The sequence below is a fragment of the Tupaia chinensis genome, unplaced genomic scaffold (genome assembly GCF_000334495.1).
Source record: "Tupaia chinensis unplaced genomic scaffold, TupChi_1.0 Scaffold000318_1, whole genome shotgun sequence".
Classification (NCBI taxonomy): Eukaryota; Metazoa; Chordata; class Mammalia; order Scandentia; family Tupaiidae; genus Tupaia; species Tupaia belangeri.
Genome location: NW_006159811.1, coordinates 658,967 through 676,611, shown reverse-complemented (window position 1 = coordinate 676,611; position 17,645 = coordinate 658,967). Strand labels below are relative to the sequence as shown.

At 39.7% G+C, this 17,645-nt stretch overlaps 1 protein-coding gene across 2 annotated transcripts in view; it reads left to right on the top strand.

The window, feature by feature from the left end:
- Nucleotides 1–17,283, top strand: part of COPS4 (COP9 signalosome subunit 4) — a 24,553-nt gene extending 7,270 nt beyond the window's left edge. The window contains exons 5-10 of one of the 2 annotated variants that reach the window (XM_006151400.3): nt 2,886–3,039; nt 3,203–3,353; nt 6,492–6,662; nt 12,145–12,260; nt 15,192–15,276; nt 16,765–17,283. In XM_006151400.3, the coding sequence (XP_006151462.1) occupies nt 2,886–3,039; nt 3,203–3,353; nt 6,492–6,662; nt 12,145–12,260; nt 15,192–15,276; nt 16,765–16,898 (811 nt within the window). In that variant the 3' untranslated portion in view covers nt 16,899–17,283. The remainder of the gene's footprint in view (nt 1–2,885; nt 3,040–3,202; nt 3,354–6,491; nt 6,663–12,144; nt 12,261–15,191; nt 15,277–16,764) is intronic. The other variant, XM_006151401.3, reaches the window with a different exon arrangement.
- The last annotated feature ends 362 nt before the right edge of the window (nt 17,284–17,645 follow it).

The following is a 17,645-nucleotide window of genomic DNA, read 5'->3' as shown; positions in this document are numbered from 1 at the left end:
GGAAAAGATAAATAATTTAATAAAAAATTTAAATTTGCAGTATGTTATAAAATTATCAGTACTATGGAGAAAAGAAAAATCAATGGGCAAAGTGGGGACAGACTGTGTGTATCATTAAATAGGATGATTGGGGTGATAGGGTGACCTTATGTCCCTTTTCCAAAGACTTGAAGGGGGAAAGGAAATAGTTACGAGCTATCTGAGGGAAGAGTGTCACTAGATACTCCTAGAGGAGATGGCTAGTGAAAAGGCTCAAAGGTGGGAGCACACTCAGAGTATTTAAGAAAAACCGAGAGGCCAACAGTGTGTTGGTATTTTAGACTGGATAATTCCTTTTTGGGGGGCTGTCCTGTGTATTGCACGATATTCAGCAGCACCCAAGCCTCTACTCACTAGATGCCAATAGCACTATCATCCCTAGTCATGGCAATTAAAAATGTAGACATTGTCGCATATTCCCTCGTAGGCAAAATTGTCCCCAGTGATGTATAGTAAAAGCTGGGAGCGCAAGATATGTGATGCAGATGGTAGTGATATGCTGGTGGAGTTTATGCAAGTACTCTTTGATTGCATCTATATTCTTGAAGACGAAATCAGAATCAAGTGGCTGGGGGTGAAAGTTGTAAAGCTGAGAAGATAAGAATGTGAGAAACGATCTCCTAGGAGAGCGGGACAGTGATTGGACTCAGTATATGCATGTGAGTGGCAGCATTAAGGGCTTATTTGAAGGTTGTAATGATTAAAATAAGATCAAATTGGTCGGGTGTTTACTCATCAGAGCTTAGCTACACAGGTACAGAAAAGGAGTGGGCAAATAACTAGCTTTAACTGGAGTTATGAGTTTGCCCAACACAGATGACAGCAAGAGAGGAACAAGGTGGTGTGAGTGCATATGCAACTTAGTACCTATAATGATTCACCGTAGGAGTAAGGTTAGGTAAGGAGGGAAGTGAGGCCTTTAAGAGGAAAAGCCAGTGCATTTAACAGTGCAGGTTTGAGAAGTTTAGTGGGTTCCAAGGATTGGTAGTTTTAAAATACTAGAGAAAGAGATATTGAAAAAATTAAGATGACATTTTGACTATTATTCAACCAGTCTTTTTGTTGTTGTTGTTAATATTTTTCTTCCATGAGTGAGAGAGAGACAGCCAGCCACCACCCACAACAGTGTGCCAGCACTGGAATCTAGCTCCAGGTTCATCTAGCCCCGATCATGGGCTTGCATGTACCTGGCACATGTAGGGAGGTCACCATACATGAACCTAGAACCATCTTGTGTGGGTTAGCTTTACAGTGTCCCGTTTTACCATTGCACCATTGTCTGAACTCTTCTACTCTTATCTTTTGATACATATTTTAAAAATCATTTAGAGTTCTGGGCCAGCCATGGTGGCATGCAGGTGACTCCACTGCTTGGGAAGCTGGAAGCCACATGGCAGGTCCCAACCCCAGTTAATTGGGAGACAGGAGCAGGAGAATCGTGACAAAGTGAGACTTTTTCAAAAATTGCTGTCCCTGCCTCTTTCCTTTAACCTCTCTCTAATGAAGGGAAAAGAAAACACATATTTTTTTTTGTTTTTGTATTGCCAGAGGGCACTTGCACTCTCATCCAAAAGAGACAGGGAGAGGGAGAAAGCAGTTCCCCAGTGGGGCATGGCCACATTGCAATCCTTTTTTCCTCCATTTCTCTATCCTGTTAGAATGTGAGGCATGCAAGCACATGTACCTGGTGTGTTTTGTGCTATTGGAGCCAGGACTTGAAATGTTAGGGAGGGGACTTGAACTGTGCAGCCATGTGGGATCCTGTTTCCTTAACCATCAGGCCACAGGGTCAGCCCAGATAGTGGTAGTTCTTAATAAAACATTCCTCTTAAGTATATTGTACAAGATGTGAGATTCTTGGTTATATTATTAAACATACTTCCCCTTTCACTTAACCACTAAGATAAAGAAGAAAATGGAGAACCACCTGTAATCTTAGCATCCACAAGTAATTGCTACGATTATTTTGATATGTTTGTATAGAAATACATTTTAATGGTGTATTGTGTACTGTTTCATACAGTTGTTTTTTACTTAGCAAACATACTTGATGACTTACCACATGGTAATGATTACAGCTGAACAGTATTCTAACCATTTTTATGCACAACTTAATTACTAAAAATGCTGTAAGAGTTGTCAATTATTTTTCCTATTATAGATATTTATAAATAACTTTACAAATGAGTATCCTTCTACATACAGATGTGTGCATATCCTTTTTTTTTTTTTTTTGGAGAGATTTTCACTGTAGGGCGCGTGCGCTCGCCAGACAGACAGAGAGAGACATAGAGACAGAAAGCGAGAAATCACCCCCCAGGGGGGATGGTCACGCCACAATCCCCTCTCCTCCATTCTCCTCTCGGGATCTTGGGCACGCACGCACACGCGCCCGGCGTGAGTTTTAAGCCACCGGGTCCGGGACACGAACCGCGGTCGACTACGTGGGAGTCCAGCGACATAGCCATTACGCTAACTGCTGGTTCCCCATATCCTTGAATATCTTCTTAGGATTTATTTTCTAGAGGTACAGTATGGTAAGTTAAGGGTATATGCATTTTGATGGATTCAAAGGATGGTTAGAGAGCATACTGCCAGATTGTTCTCAGGGGGGTCCATAGATACTGCCCCGTATTACATAATATGTCCCTGAACTGAGCAGGTTCCAGTAAGATCTTTGGCTTGTGAGATTATGAGAATTAAGAGTAGCTAAGATCCAGTTTATTTTTACATTCCCTTATAGGACTACAGTATACATGAGGAGAAAAACAAGATATTACTTATCATTCTAAAACGTTTTGTTGATAAAATATTAAGTCGTTCTGTGTTTTTCTGTTATGTCCTAGACAGTACAATGTAGATTATAAACTGGAGACTTACTTGAAGATTGCTAGGTTATATCTGGAGGATGATGATCCTGTCCAGGCAGAGGCTTACATAAATCGAGCATCATTGCTTCAGAATGAATCAACCAATGAACAGTTACAGATACATTATAAGGTAACGGATAAGCCAATTTGCAGCTCACTTTGTTTCAGAGAATGGTACTCTACTAAGATGTTCTAGAACATCTGATAAATGCTCTTAATATATTAGAAGTTCTCTCTCTTTTTGGCTTTTGCTTTTTAGTTTTTCTCCTAATTGAAACATTTTCCATCTCTAGGTATGCTATGCACGTGTCCTTGATTATAGAAGAAAATTCATTGAAGCTGCACAGCGGTACAATGAGCTCTCTTACAAGACAATAGTCCATGAAAGTGAAAGACTAGAGGCCTTAAAACATGCTTTGCACTGTACCATCTTAGCATCAGCAGGTAAGTATATAGTATAGATTAAATAAACTATACTTAGTAAACTCAGATTTGTTACAGTTAGAAAATTTGGCAAGGAGTTATTCTTCAAAGGGATGTCTTAATATAATTAAATTGATTAAACTGTAAATTTAGACATTTAAATATTTACAGCAATCAAATGGTTTGTTGGAGTCAGCTTTGTAGCATAGCCGTTGGGCACTGTGCAGAGGTAGCAAGACCTCACATGGCCAGCTGGGATTTGAAAAACATTCAGGGGCCCAGCTTGTGGCATGGTGGTTAAGGGAGCTGGATCCCACATGGCTGATCATCTGCATGGTGCGAGTCTTGGACTGGACAGGCAGCTTGAAAAACATGCCAGGAACCTGTATGTGCGTGACCAAAGTCCTAAAAAGAGGGGAATGGAGGAGAAGGGATTGCAGATTGTGGTGTGACTATCCTCCCTGGGAGGAGCTTTTTCCCTTTCCCTCCCTCTCTGGCAAGCTCACGTATCTTCTGGCAAATAAAGGGAAAAAGAAAGAAAAGGAAAACATGAAGGGTGCTTGTGTGCATACCAGGATCCTGATAGCATGAAGAATTGGAGGAAAAAGGATTGTGGGGTGACCAGCTCTGTTTAGGGGTGATTTTTTTCTCTCTCTCTCTATTGCTCAGTCTCTCAGTCTCTCACTCATGTGTGTACACACGCTTTCTGTCAGTAAAAATAATTCTGATAGCATTAAGAAAAAAATTTAAATATAATATGTACATATCAGAAATAGCTAGGAGACATAATATAAAATTTAGTTTGCCTAAAATTTCACTGAAAAAAAAAATGGATACACGAGAGAAACCAAAAAATCTAGAGATGGGTAAGATAACATTCTGCTCTCAGAATTTTTTTTAACCTTCAAAACCTCAGTTTTAGACTTGGCATTTATCCTTTTTCATAAATAAATGTAACAAACTATTTTTTGTTCTTTTTATTAAATTATAGCATGTAATTTACAAAGTGGAAATGCTCATTTTAAACCATGACTTTTCTAAATCATTCTATAATCTTCAGTTTTGAATCGTATTTAGTTGAGAGCCTAATGACTTGGTCAAATTTCACAGTTCATTTTTTATAAAGCAGTTATCGTATTTATTTTATTTTTTGTTACTGAAAAGGCAATATGTAAACATGATACTGCTTACTTTCCTTTAGAGGTTTTACTGGTTTCTTGTACTTCTTTCAGTATAAAGGTGGTCTCTATACACTATGCGTGATACACACTCTTGCCCTTTTTTTTTTGTTTTTTTTTATCTATTTGCCATAGGGTGTCAGAGACAGAGGGAGAGTGAGACAGCACCTCCTAATGGGGTGTGACCCCACCACAGTCCCTTCTCCATTTCTCCATCCTGGTGTGATTTTTAGCATGCATGCATGTGCACCTGGCATGTTTGTAAGCCACCAGGGCTGGGATTTGAACTGCAAGGTCAAGCCATGTGGGATTTAGATTCCTTAACCACCAGGCCTTGGGGCTGGCCCATAACTTTTTTTTTTTATGCAACTATGTATCATAATGATCTTTACATGTCAGTACATTAAGCTCATTCTCTTTGACTTTCTGTCATCTATCTATTTTTTTAAAAAAGAATTATTTATTTATTTAATTCTATTTGTTATTACTGTTTTTTCATTTGATCAGAGAGAGAGAAGGAGGGAGAAAGGGAAAGTGAGAAAGCAAACCATCAGGTCCAGGCCTCGAACTGCGGTCGGTCATATGGGAATCCAGTGCCTTTAACCAACACACCACATGCCAGCGCCTCTGTCATCTGTCTTTATCATAATTTATTTAGTCAGTTACAACGCTGTAAGGCACATGTGTAAGTTAAATTTCTATCAAAGGTAGAGCCTTACTCTGTTGCCCAGGCCAGCCTTCAGCTCACAGTCTTCTTGCTTCAGCTTCTCTGACTCACAGGGGTTGCAGGTGCACACTGCTATGCCTGGCTCTTAGGTCAGACCAAGAATCCTTGAAAGGAGAAGCTGAGCCCTAGCTGTGTGGCCCTGGTAGTAGGAAGCTGCTGTGTGATGCTGGAGAGCACATGGATGGCTCTGGGTGCGCATTCAGGGTCCACCTCAGCATGCCTGCGATGTGCGTGGGCGTGCCGGGGATCCCAGCAGCTGCAGGGCTAGGGGCAGGATAGCAGTGTGCCCCGTTGAGGCTGCCTCCCTCCTCTCTCTCTCAGGAAATAAATAAACTTAAAAGAGAGAGAAAGTACAAGTTGAAACTATGAATATTAAGTTTCCTATCAGATAAGTATTTTTTTCTCTTTTTCAATTTTTTTTATTATTAAGAAAGTAGTGCGCGTTTGTTATAGAAATACAAGTAAGCGAGAAGAAAATAGAAATCGCCTGTACTTCCAATCCCTCGTAACATTTTGGTGTCCATCCTGGCCTTCACATGGGAATATACTGTTGGTCCTCATTATCTGTGGATTCCGTTTGTAAATTTACCTACTTAGTACGATTTATTTCTAACCCCAAAGTCAGTACTTGTACCACTTTCGCAGTTATTCACATACGTGTGCAGAACAGCCAAAAAGTGGGGATTGCTTGTCATACGGTTCCAGCTGAGGTCGGACAGTCAGTACTCTCTTTTTGTTTCAGCTCTCCTACTACAAGCAAGCGTCCTTTTTGTGGTCTATTTGATACCATGTTTTTTGCATCTCTAATTTTGGTTGGTGATTTTGTTGTTTAAAACAGCCCAAACTAAAGTGCTGGAATGCTGCTGAGCGTTTTTAAGTTCAAGAATGCTGTGTTAGGTCATATGAAGAAAATACGTGTGTTAGATAAACTCCATGTGGGCATGGGCTAAAGCGTTGAGCTGAGTTCAATGTTAATGAATCTACAGTATACACTGAATAGAGTGTCTTTAAACAGAAACGCACATAAAACATGGGTCAGGATCACCTGGCTGACAAAAATGTGCCGGGAGGTACACAGGAACCTAACCGCATGTTTCCGACAGGAGCAGTGGTTGAGTATTTGGGCAGGGACTCTACAGAACATAAGTACTGTAAGCAATTAGTATTGACTACTCTAGTAGACAAATATGGGTCGGAAGATAGTTTCGCACTGAATTATGGGGAAAATATTTGATGCTCATTTGTCTTCCATAGGACAGCAGCGTTCTCGGATGCTGGCTACTCTTTTTAAGGATGAACGGTGCCAGCAACTTGCTGCTTACGGGATCCTAGAGAAAATGTACCTAGACAGGATCATCAGAGGAAATCAGCTCCAAGAATTTGCTGCCATGCTGATGCCTCACCAGAAAGCAACTACGGCTGATGGTAATGATTGTGGGTTACACGTATGTGGTGGTGAATATTTAGGTACAGACTAGTGAAAAGGTTGTTAAAGTACAGTAGAAGCATTTTGCTGTCCTATAGCATTTCTTAGTTTTAGTTGTTTTGTTTGTTTGTTTGTTTTTGCCATAGAGTGTGTGTGCTTTCCAGAGACAGAAACAGATAGAAAGAAAGTGAAAAATCACCCCCTGGGGGCATGACCACAATCCCTTCTTTTCCTCCATTTTCCTCTCCAGAGACAGAGAAACAGATAGAAGGAAAGTGAAAAATCACCCCCTGGGGGCATGGCTACAATCCCTTCTTTTCCTCCATTTTCCTCTCGAGATTTTGGGAATGCATGCACATGCCTAAGCATGATTATCAAGCCACCAGGTCTGGGATTTGAACTATAGTCAACCATGTGGGAGTCTAGTGCCTTAACCACCATGCCACCTGCTGACCCCTTATAGCATTTTTATAGAGCACTTCCTGATGAAAAAGAGGAATTGACTAAAGATGAGTATCATACAGAGACATGAATTTGCAGTATAAAAAATAGCCCTATTAGAAAGCATTTTGTGAAATAATGCATTTTAATTAAATAGACAAATTTTTTAAAAAGAATTATTTATTTATTATTATTTTTATTCACTCATTTATTTTTTAATTTGACCAGAGAGAGACACACAGAAAGAGAAGGAGAAAGGGAAAAAGCAAGCCACCAGGTTCAGGACTTGAACCGTGGTTGGCCACGTGGGAATGTCCAGCGCCTTAACTACCACGCAACCTGCTGGTCCCAATAGACAAATTTTTAAAAAATTCAAACCATTGGGAACAGCAGATAGTGTTACATCACTGGACTCCCAAGTAGTGGACCGCAGTTCAAGTCCCAGACCCAACGACTTGAAAACTCATGCTGGGTGTGTATGTGTGTGTGTGTGCATGCATGTGTGTGTGTGTGCACGCGCGCCCAAAATATTTTTTTTTGAGAGGTTTTTGCTATAGAGCGCGTACGCTCGCCCGAAAGACAAAGAGAGATAGACAGAAAGAGAGAAATCACCCCCAGGGGGATGGCCACGCCGCAATCCCTTCTCCTTCATTCTCCTCTTGGGATCTTGGCCACACACACACACACATGCCTGGCATGAGTTTAAGCTGCCGGGTCCGGCACTCAAACCACGGTCGACTACATGAGAGTCCAGTGACTTAGCCATTATGCAAGACTGCTGGTCCTACGTGCCCAAAATCTTGAGAAGAGAACGGAGGAGAAGAGATTGCAGCATGGCCATCCCCTTTGAGGGGTGATTCCTCGCTTTCTGTCTCTCTGTCTCTACGGTGAGCACACGCGCCTATAGCAAAAAAATCTCTAAACAAAACTTAAACCATTGATAAGTAATGTAACTAATCCTGAGCATCACACTGTAACAGAGTAACAGACATAATTATCTAGTCCTATTTTAGATGGAGCAAAATCTGGCATAGTAGCTCTCCCAGGGTCATGCAGGGTAAGATTTTGTCAATAAGAATAGAACTTGATGTCATACTTTCTAGTTAAGGGATGTGTTTGCTTAAGTCAGACTGCCTTTGCCAGGAAAGGAGTTTTTAATAGCTGCTTGTTCATAACATTGATTATTCTGTGTACATTTGTCTATAGAGGCCTAAAGTAGCTTATAACTACTCACATACAAATAAAAATGTAGATGTAAACAATCAGAAATATGGAAGAGATCAAGATAAACAGACCTGTTAAACTTATTGCCTTATATTCACCATCGTTCTAGTACTGAAGTCAAATTCACTGTTAAGTCATTTCCTTAGGGGCTCGTTGAAAGATGTATACTTCTTTTAGCCCTTCTACCCCAAGATAAATCAAACCAGTGAAGGTATTGTGTTGACCTAATAAATTTTTTTATTTAACTGTACTTTAAGATGCAACTTGATTGGGACCAGCAGATGGTGTAATGGTTACAGCCATGGACTCCTATGTAGTCGACCATGGTTCAAGTCCTGGACCTGGTGGCTTAAAACGCCGGTGCAGGGCCAGCAGGTAGTGTGCTGGTTAAGGCGCTGGACCTCCAAATGGCCGACCGTGGTTCGGGTCTCAGACCTGCAGGCTTGCTTTCTTCCTTTCTCTCTCATTCTTTCTCTCTGGTGAGCACACGTGCCCTATAGAAAGTTTAAATAATAATGATAATAAATACAATGAAATAATATATAATTTAAGGAAAAAAAAAAAAAAACCTCATGCCAGTAAGTCTATATGTGTGCCCAAAATCCTGAGAAGAGACTGGAGAAGGGATTGTGGCATGGCTATCCCCCCAGGGAGTGATTTCTTGCTTTCTGTCTCTCCTTCTTTCTGGCAAGTGCACGTGCCCTGTAACAAAAATATCTCTCTCTAAAAAAAAAAAAACAACTCACTTAATTCTCATCTTTCTAACTAAAGATGTTTTTTCTTCTGTTCAATTTTATATAGATCCTCAGGAAAAATTGCATTATATTCTTAGGATTAGTTGTGGTTTCATTTAAGCAGTTTTTATTCTCTCTCTCTGTCTCTCTCTGGTACATGTGCCCTCTGGCAACTAAAAGGAAAAAAGAAAAAGAATACTCACTAGGATTTCTGAGAAACACATGACTGTTGTAGAGCAAAGATGTTTTTCTTCTTCCATTTTGGACCTTAATTGCTTTTCTCATTTATTTATTTATTTTTTGGACATTTTTGTTTAGTGATGCTATAACCCTAAGCTAGCAATCTTATGGCATAATTGTTTTCTTTTTTTTTTTTAATATAAATTACAATTCATTTGTTTTTAGTATATTCCTAGAGTTGTGTAATAGTAATATTAATCTAATTTATCTATAGACTTGTCTGAGACATTTTATATGAATGAATCATAATATGAGGGATTTTTATTTATTTATTTTTTAGAGAGAGAGTTTATTTGTTATGGGGTGCGTGTGTTCACCAGAGAGAGAGACAGACTGACAGATGGACAGAAAGTGAGAAATCACCTCTCCTCCCTCCAGGGATGGCTACACCACAATCCCTTCTCCTTCATTCTCCTCCCGGGATCTTGGGCATGCATGCAGATGTGAGTTTTAAGTCACTCAGTCTGGGACTTGAGCTGTGGTCAACTACATGGGAGTCCAGCAACATAATCATTATGGCATCTGCTGATCCAAGGCCTTTTAATTTTTTAAAAATCGCTATAGGGTACACGCACTTGTTGGAGAGGGAGAGGGAGAAAGCACTTGACAGTGGGGCAAGTCCACTTTACAGTGGGGCCAGGCCACAATTCCTCATTCATTTTTTTCATCCTGTCAGGATTTGGGCACACACACATATTTTTCAAATTTTTCAGGCTAGATCTCAAACTGTGTTCAGCCATGAGGAGATCTGGCTTCTCCATTTCTCATGTTGAGATTTTGGGTACCTGTGCACACTCTCCCAGCATGGTCTTCAAGCCTCTGGGTCTGATACTCAAACCATTCTGTTGGCCTTGTGGGATCCAGCCGCCATAACCACCACTCCACCAGCTAGCCCCCTGATAGCCAGTGGCATTGAATACCTTTTCATGTGCTTATTGGCCATTTGTATACCTTCTCCAGAGAAGTGTTTATTCAAATCTTTTACCAGTTTCTTTAACTGGGTTATTTGTCTTTTTATTGTTGAACTGCAAGACTTCTATATTTATATTCTAGATATAAGGTACTTATCAGATAAACAATTTGCAAATATTTTCTCTAGGGTGTGTTGCTTTTTCACTTTTTAGATGATCTCCTTTGAAACACAAAAGTTGTTTTTTTTTTGTTTTTTTTTTTAATTGCCAGAGGGTGTATGCATTTGGACACTCTCACACACATACACACACATACGAGAGAGAGAGAGAAAGCAAAAGAGACTTCAATCAAGTGTGGTCAGATTGCAGTCTTTTTCACCCTCCATCTCTCCATTCTATTAGGATTTTAGGCATGTCCACTCATGCACCCCATGTATTTTTCTACTTGCGTTGGCCAGTATTCAAACCCACATTTGGTCACACTTGGCCATGTGGCATCTGGCTCTCTATGCACAGCACTTAACCGCAGTGTTATGGGGCTGGCCTAAAAGTTTTCCATTTTGGCGAAGTGTAGTTTATCTGTTTTTTACATTTGTTGTTACGCTTTTGGTGTCATATGTAAGAAACTATTGCCCAATTCAAAGTCATGAAGATTTGCTCTGGTTTCTTCTAAATGTTAGAAGGTCTTTGATTCATTTTGATTTAATTTTTGTATAGGCTGTGAAGTAAGGGTTCCAATTTCATTCTTTTTTTTTTTAATGTAGATATATGGTTGTCCAATCACCCTTTGTTAAAAACACTATTATTTCTCCCATTGAATTTTCTTGGCACCCTTGTCGATTATCAGGTGATGGCATATGTGAAAGTTTATATAGGACTATCAATTCTATTCCATTAATCTGCGTTTCTATTCTTATGCCAGTACCACACTGTTTTGGTTACTATATCTTTGCAGTAAATTTAGAAATTGGCAAGACTAATCCTCTAACTTTATTCTTTTTCAAGATTATTTTGGCTTTTCTGAGTCTCTTGAATTCCCATAAAATTTTTACGATCTGCTTGTTAATTTCTGCAAAGGAACCAGTCAGGATTTTGGCAGGGGGAATTACACAGAATCTGTAGACTAGTTTGAGGAGTATTGCTATTTTAACTGTATTAAGCTTACCATGTTTTCCTTTTTTTTTTTTAGATGTTCTTTACTTTCTTTCTACAACGTTTTGTACTTTGCAGCCTGTTGCATTTTCGTTGTTAAGATTTTTGCTAAAGGGCATGTGTGTTTGCTTGGGCATGGCCATACCACAATTTCTTCTCCTCCATTCTCCTCTCAGGGTTTTGGGTGTGCACATACATGCACCGGTGTGATTTTCAAGTTGCCAGGTCTGGGATTTGAACCACTTAGTTGGCCATGAGTGATTTTCAAGCCTCCAGGTCTGGGACTTGAACCTCTCAGTTGGCCCGCTGTCTTAGCCTCCATGCCACCTGCTGGCCCTAAATGTGTTATTTTAATTCATTGTATGTTAAATCATATCACATAAGGCATTTTGGTTACTTTTAAAGTTCTCATCAGAGGGATAAAATTTATTGTGAAGGGCCGGCAGGTGGTGTGGTGGTTAAAGACACTGAATTCCCACATGGTTGACCGTGATTTGAGTCCTGGACCTGGCAGCTTGCTTTCTCGCTCTCTTTCTCTCTCTCTCTTTCTTCCCCTCCCTCCCTCTTCTCTCTGTCCCTTTCTGGTCAAATTGAAATAAACAAAGGAATAAATAAATACAGTTAAGTTAAATAATTCTCTTGAACAATTATGATTATGGGTTATTACTTAGATATTTTTAGAAAAAAATTGCTTTTTTGGAAATTTAAAACAAAATTTAAATTTTGGAAATTTAAAACTAGTTTTAAATTTCTAACTGTCTTATCTACATTTATTTAAGGTTCTAGCATCTTGGACAGAGCTGTTATTGAACACAATTTGTTGTCCGCAAGCAAATTATATAATAATATCACCTTTGAAGAACTTGGAGCTCTTTTAGAGATCCCTGCAGCTAAGGTACTTTCTTGATTCCAGCTAATAAAAAGAGATAAAGAAGTGAAAGTATTAAAGTAGTAAGAAAATAAAATATATAATTGATGAATGTTGGCAGCCACACAAAAATTAAACATAGAAAGCCTCAAGTACATGGAAACAAACAATTTAAATGTTAAAAATTATACTGTGATGGAATTGTCCTAGTGTTTTTGTTTTTTAAAATTGTGTTTTATGATAAAGTGACCTAAAATGGAAATCTTAAAAGAGTTCAAGGTTATGACACTCATTTTATGAGGAAATCTTTCTTTAGTGGCTGTTTAATTACACTTCATAGTGGTTTCTGGTTTCTGGTGAATTTAAGATGATTTCAAAACATGCCTTAATTCTTTTTTCTGCCCTAGACTGACTCAAAGGTTAACAATTTCATCTTAGGGAATGACTATGATAAAAATGCCAGGCTATTCTGTTGAAGCTCTGTTCTTGATTTAAGAAGCTGATGGATTGGGACCAGCAGTTAGTGTAATGGCTATGTCGCTGGACTCCCACGTAGTCGACCGCAGTTCGAGTCCTGGACCTGGTGGTTTAAAACTCACACGCACCTCTAATTCTAACTAACTGGGAGGCTGCGGCGGGAGGATTGTGACACAGTAGAAGCCCTATCAGAAATGCCTATCTCTGTTTCTATCTTTTTCTTCTTTTCCCTTCTTCTCTCTCATAAAAGGGGAAAAAAGAAGGACCATCAGGTGGCATGGTGGTTAAAGGCGCTGGACTTCTCCACATGGCTAAGTGCATTTTTAGTCCAAGACCTGACAGCTTGCTTTCTCACCTTTTCTCTCTCTCTGTCTCTCTTTGGTGAGCACATGTGCCCTTTAGCAAATTAGAAAGTAACAATAATGATAAATAATATTAAGTAATTCTCTGAAAAATTGGGGGGGTACTTTATTTATTTATTTTGGTGGGGGGAAGTCTTTGCCATAGGGTACGTGTGCTTGCCAGAGAAAAATGGTAAGAGGGAAGGTAAGAAATCACCCCTCCAGGGGATGGGGCATGCAGAAATCTCTTTTCCTCCATTCTCCTGGGAACTGGGGCACACGCCTGGTGTGGTTTTCAGGCCACCAGGCCTGGGACTCTAACCACTGTCTGCTATGTGGGAGTCCTGTGCCTTAACCACCATGCCACCTGTTGGCCCCAGCTTTCTTCCCAGGTTTATAGGTAATCCCTTGCTGAGCTTAAGGAGTGAAAATATACTTTTTTTTGGGAGAGGTTTTGTGTTTTTTTTTTTTTTGTTATAGGGCGTGTGTGCTCGCCAGAAAGACAGAGAGACAGACAGAGAGACAGAAAGTAAGAAATCACTCCCCAGGGTGGATGGCCATGCCACGATCCCTTCTCCATTCTCCTCTCAGGATCTTGGGCATGCACACACATGCACCCAGCATGAGTTTAGGTCACTGGGTCTGGGACTCGAACCATGTTCAACTACATGGGAATCCAATGACATAGCCATTACTCCAACTGTTGGCATGAGAAAGTATACTTTTAATGATAAATGCTAGGTACAGTCTGTTCAGAAGTGATTTTGCATTGTTTGTGAAGGTGATCAGAATTAATAAAAGACCAACTCGCAATCTAGTTTGCTTAGACATACAAAATCACTGAATGTGTTTTCAGGAGCTATGCCAGGGGACCTTTTACTCTCTTTGAATTCTCTTTTAAATACTTTAATTTCCTTTTGAATTTGAACATCCAGTCCTCTTTTCAATTTAAAAAAATATATATTACTTTCTTCAAGAGCTTTGTAGGCAATAATTATTGTGGAAATCAAAGTGAAATAAGAACAAGTTTGTTTGTTTGTTTTTGAGAGGTTTTTTTTTTTTTTTGAGAGGTTTTTCACTATAGGGCGTGTGCGCTCGCCAGACAGACAGACAGACAGAAAGCGAGAAATCACCCCCCAGAGGGGATGGCCACGCCGCAATCCCTTCTCCATTCTCCTCTCAGGATCTTGGGCACGCACGCACACGCGCCTGGTGTGGGTTTTAAGCCACTGGGTCTGGGACACGAACCGCGGTTGATTACGTGGGAGTCCAGCGACATAGCCATTACGCTAACTGCTGGTTCCCAAGTTTGTTTGTTTTTGAGGTAGGGATCCAGATTGATTTTAAACAAGAGAAAATTGATGAAAGAACAATTCTTGTCCAAAATCTCACAAGAAAAGCAGATCACAATTAAGAATGGGGAAATAGATTTATTGGAGTTATTCTCCTATTGGAATGGCAGAGGAACACACATGGGAAGCTTCGTAATGGGTTTTTTTTGTTGTTGTTGTTTGTTTTTTAAAGAATTATTTTATTGGGACCAGCAGTTAGTGTAATGGCTATGTCGCTGGACTCCCATGTAATTGACCGCGGTTCACGTCCCGGACCTGGTGGCTTAAAACTCACGCCAGGCGGGACCAGCAGTTAGCATAATGGCTATGTCGTTGGACTCGCATGTAGTCAACCATGGTTTGTGTCCCGGACCTGGTGGCTTAAAACTCATGCCGGGCACATGTTTGTGTGTGCCCAAGATTACAAGAGGAGAATGGAGAAGGGATTGCGGCATGGCCATCCCCCTGGGGGGTGATTTCTCGCTTTCTGTCTCTCTCTGTCTGTCTGGTAAGTGCACATGCCCTATAGCAAAATCCTCTCCAAAAAACAAAAAGGAATTATTTTATTTAACCTTATTTATTTATTTTCATTTGACCCGAGAGGGAACAGAGAAAGAAAGTGAAAAAACCAGCTGCAACTCTGGGACTTGAACCGCGGTCAGCCACGTGGGAATCCAGTGCCCTTAAGCACCATGCCACCTGCTGGTCCCAAAATGGGTTGTTAAACCAAGAGTTTTCATTTCTCTTAACATATGTGAATAACTGTTAGATAAATGAAAGTTTTTGAGAGTTATTTTTTGTTTTAATAGGCGGAAAAGATAGCATCTCAAATGATAACAGAAGGACGTATGAATGGATTCATTGACCAGATTGATGGAATAGTTCATTTTGAAAGTAAGAGGTTTTTTTGTATTTCTGTAATAATGAAATAGCAGCAAACTGTCATTTGTTAATTTATTTTTAATTGCCAAACAGTGTTATGTACTAGTGAACGCAGAGAGATAAAGCAACCCTAAATGGGATGTGGCCACCCTGTTAATATTTTGTGTGTTTTTCAAGCTACCAGGGCCAGGATTTGAGCCAGGGTTGGCCATGTGGTATCTAGCTCTCTTTTAACCTCTAGGCTATGGGGCTGGTATTATTGTTTGTTCATGATTAAAATGTGTTGAACAATTTCTTTTGACTCAGAATCTTACTACTAGAATGAACCTATTTCCAAAGGAAATAATTTAAAAGAAACTCTTTAAGTTTTATTCATGAATCTACTTAATGTAGCATTTTCTATGCTGAGGAAGAAATTGAATCTACTTAATGTAGCATTTTCTATGCTGAGGAAGAAATTCAAACTCTGTTATCCGTCTACTTCCTCATCATACATTTACTGAGCACATACCATGCGTTGTGCATAGGGGCATGGCAGTTGCATTTCCTATTCAGCAACTCGTTAAACTAATGGAGGCAGACAGGGATCCTGATTTCTTCATTATCTAATATCTTCTCTGCTGCGTATTCCCTAACTCATTTACGCCCTGAACCCCAGAATTACTCTATTTGTAAATTTTTCATTTTTAAAAATTTTATTTTTAATTTGCCAGAGGGTGTATGCACTTCCTGAGAGGCAGAGAGACATGAAGAGAGAGAGGCAGAAACCACCCTTCAGTGGGGGATGGTCATGCCATGACCCCTTATCCATTTCTTCATCCTGCTGCCATTTGAGACTTGCACGCACATGTGCCCAGTGCATTTCTCAAGCTGCTGTCCCCAGGCTTCAAGCCATGTAGTCAGCCACGTGGGATCCAGCTCGCTTAACCATTAGGCCGCAGGATTGGCTCACCACTTGTAAAATTTTCAATTATCTCATGTTAATGTGTGCATTTCTCTGTAAATTGGTGCTGTTTTCAATAGGACATTACCCCCAGTTTTCACATTACCCCTATTCATTTCTAAGTGTATTACTAAGAGAAACCTTTGCACTGGTGGATTCTAGATGATTGTTTATATTTACCCATCAGCATCAGGTCAGCCTTAATTATATGAATAGACTTACTCTCCCCAGTAGGTGGCAGTGTCTTCTGACTCCATAAACTGGTGTTGCAAAAAAAACACCAAAAGCCAGCTTTCCTGCAACTGGATTTTTTTATTGTTGTGGCTGAGTTTGTTCCATTGCTTAGTTTTATTTTGTTTTCATGAGTAATAATGATAACATCTACCCGTGTGTGTTTTTTGTTTTGTTTTATACTTTGTGCCAAATTTGGGTCTTAACTATTGCTTAATTAGTCTAACTTTATTAGCCAAGATTTTTGGAGTCAACTTTCAAAATTTAATATTTGTCTTTGCTTTGTAGCATTTCAACTTTTTTATATTATTTCCTTTTTTCTTAAGCCCGAGAAGCACTGCCAACGTGGGACAAGCAGATCCAATCGCTTTGTTTCCAAGTAAATAACCTTTTGGAGAAAATTAGCCAGACAGCACCAGAAGGGACAGCACAAGCCATGGAAGCCCAGATGGCTCAGTGAGGCTGGCTAGACCTGAGCACACTACATCTTTTTCCACGTCATGCAGATTAATTTCACTCTCTCTCCAAAGCATTTGCATCATGACCTTAGACACTTCAATCCCTTTTATGCTGGATTCCATTTAAAGAAAACATCATTAGAGCCAGAAGTATGAGCATTTAAAATATGTAGTTCCCACATATTCAGGGTCTCTGTGTATTAAGCTAACTCAGATGTTTGAAAGCTTTTTCTTGAAAAGGAGTAGGTGAGATACGTGTGGCTAAAACGTTTGGGATTTGTGATAACTTTGTAGTCCTGTAAAACTTCAGTACTTTGTGCCTCTCTGAATGTGGTTATTCTAATAAATGAAGAAATGAGCTAAATAAAAGTAGTACTTTGTTTTTAATTAGCAAAGAGTGTTTTGTTCCTCTTTCCTTCTCTTCAGCAGAATTGATTTATGCCATATGCTAGAATACAAAGATAAGTCAGAATGCCTGTTCCCCAGGCATTTGAAGAGTAAAAAGCCAAAAGATAGTAAGCTTTATTTTTCATTGAAGGGTTTTTAATTAATTAATTTATTTACTTATTTTATTTTATGTACAAATAGCCAGCACGATTTCTTTCACTGGGTGCATATCTTGGACAATCCATTCAAGGAATATCATTTAATCCAACCTGATGAAGCCTATGACGGCACATGTTGAGGCCGTATTTCCGGATCAGACCATGCTGGTTCGAGCACATGTGGCAAGAGCGAGAGCCCTGTCC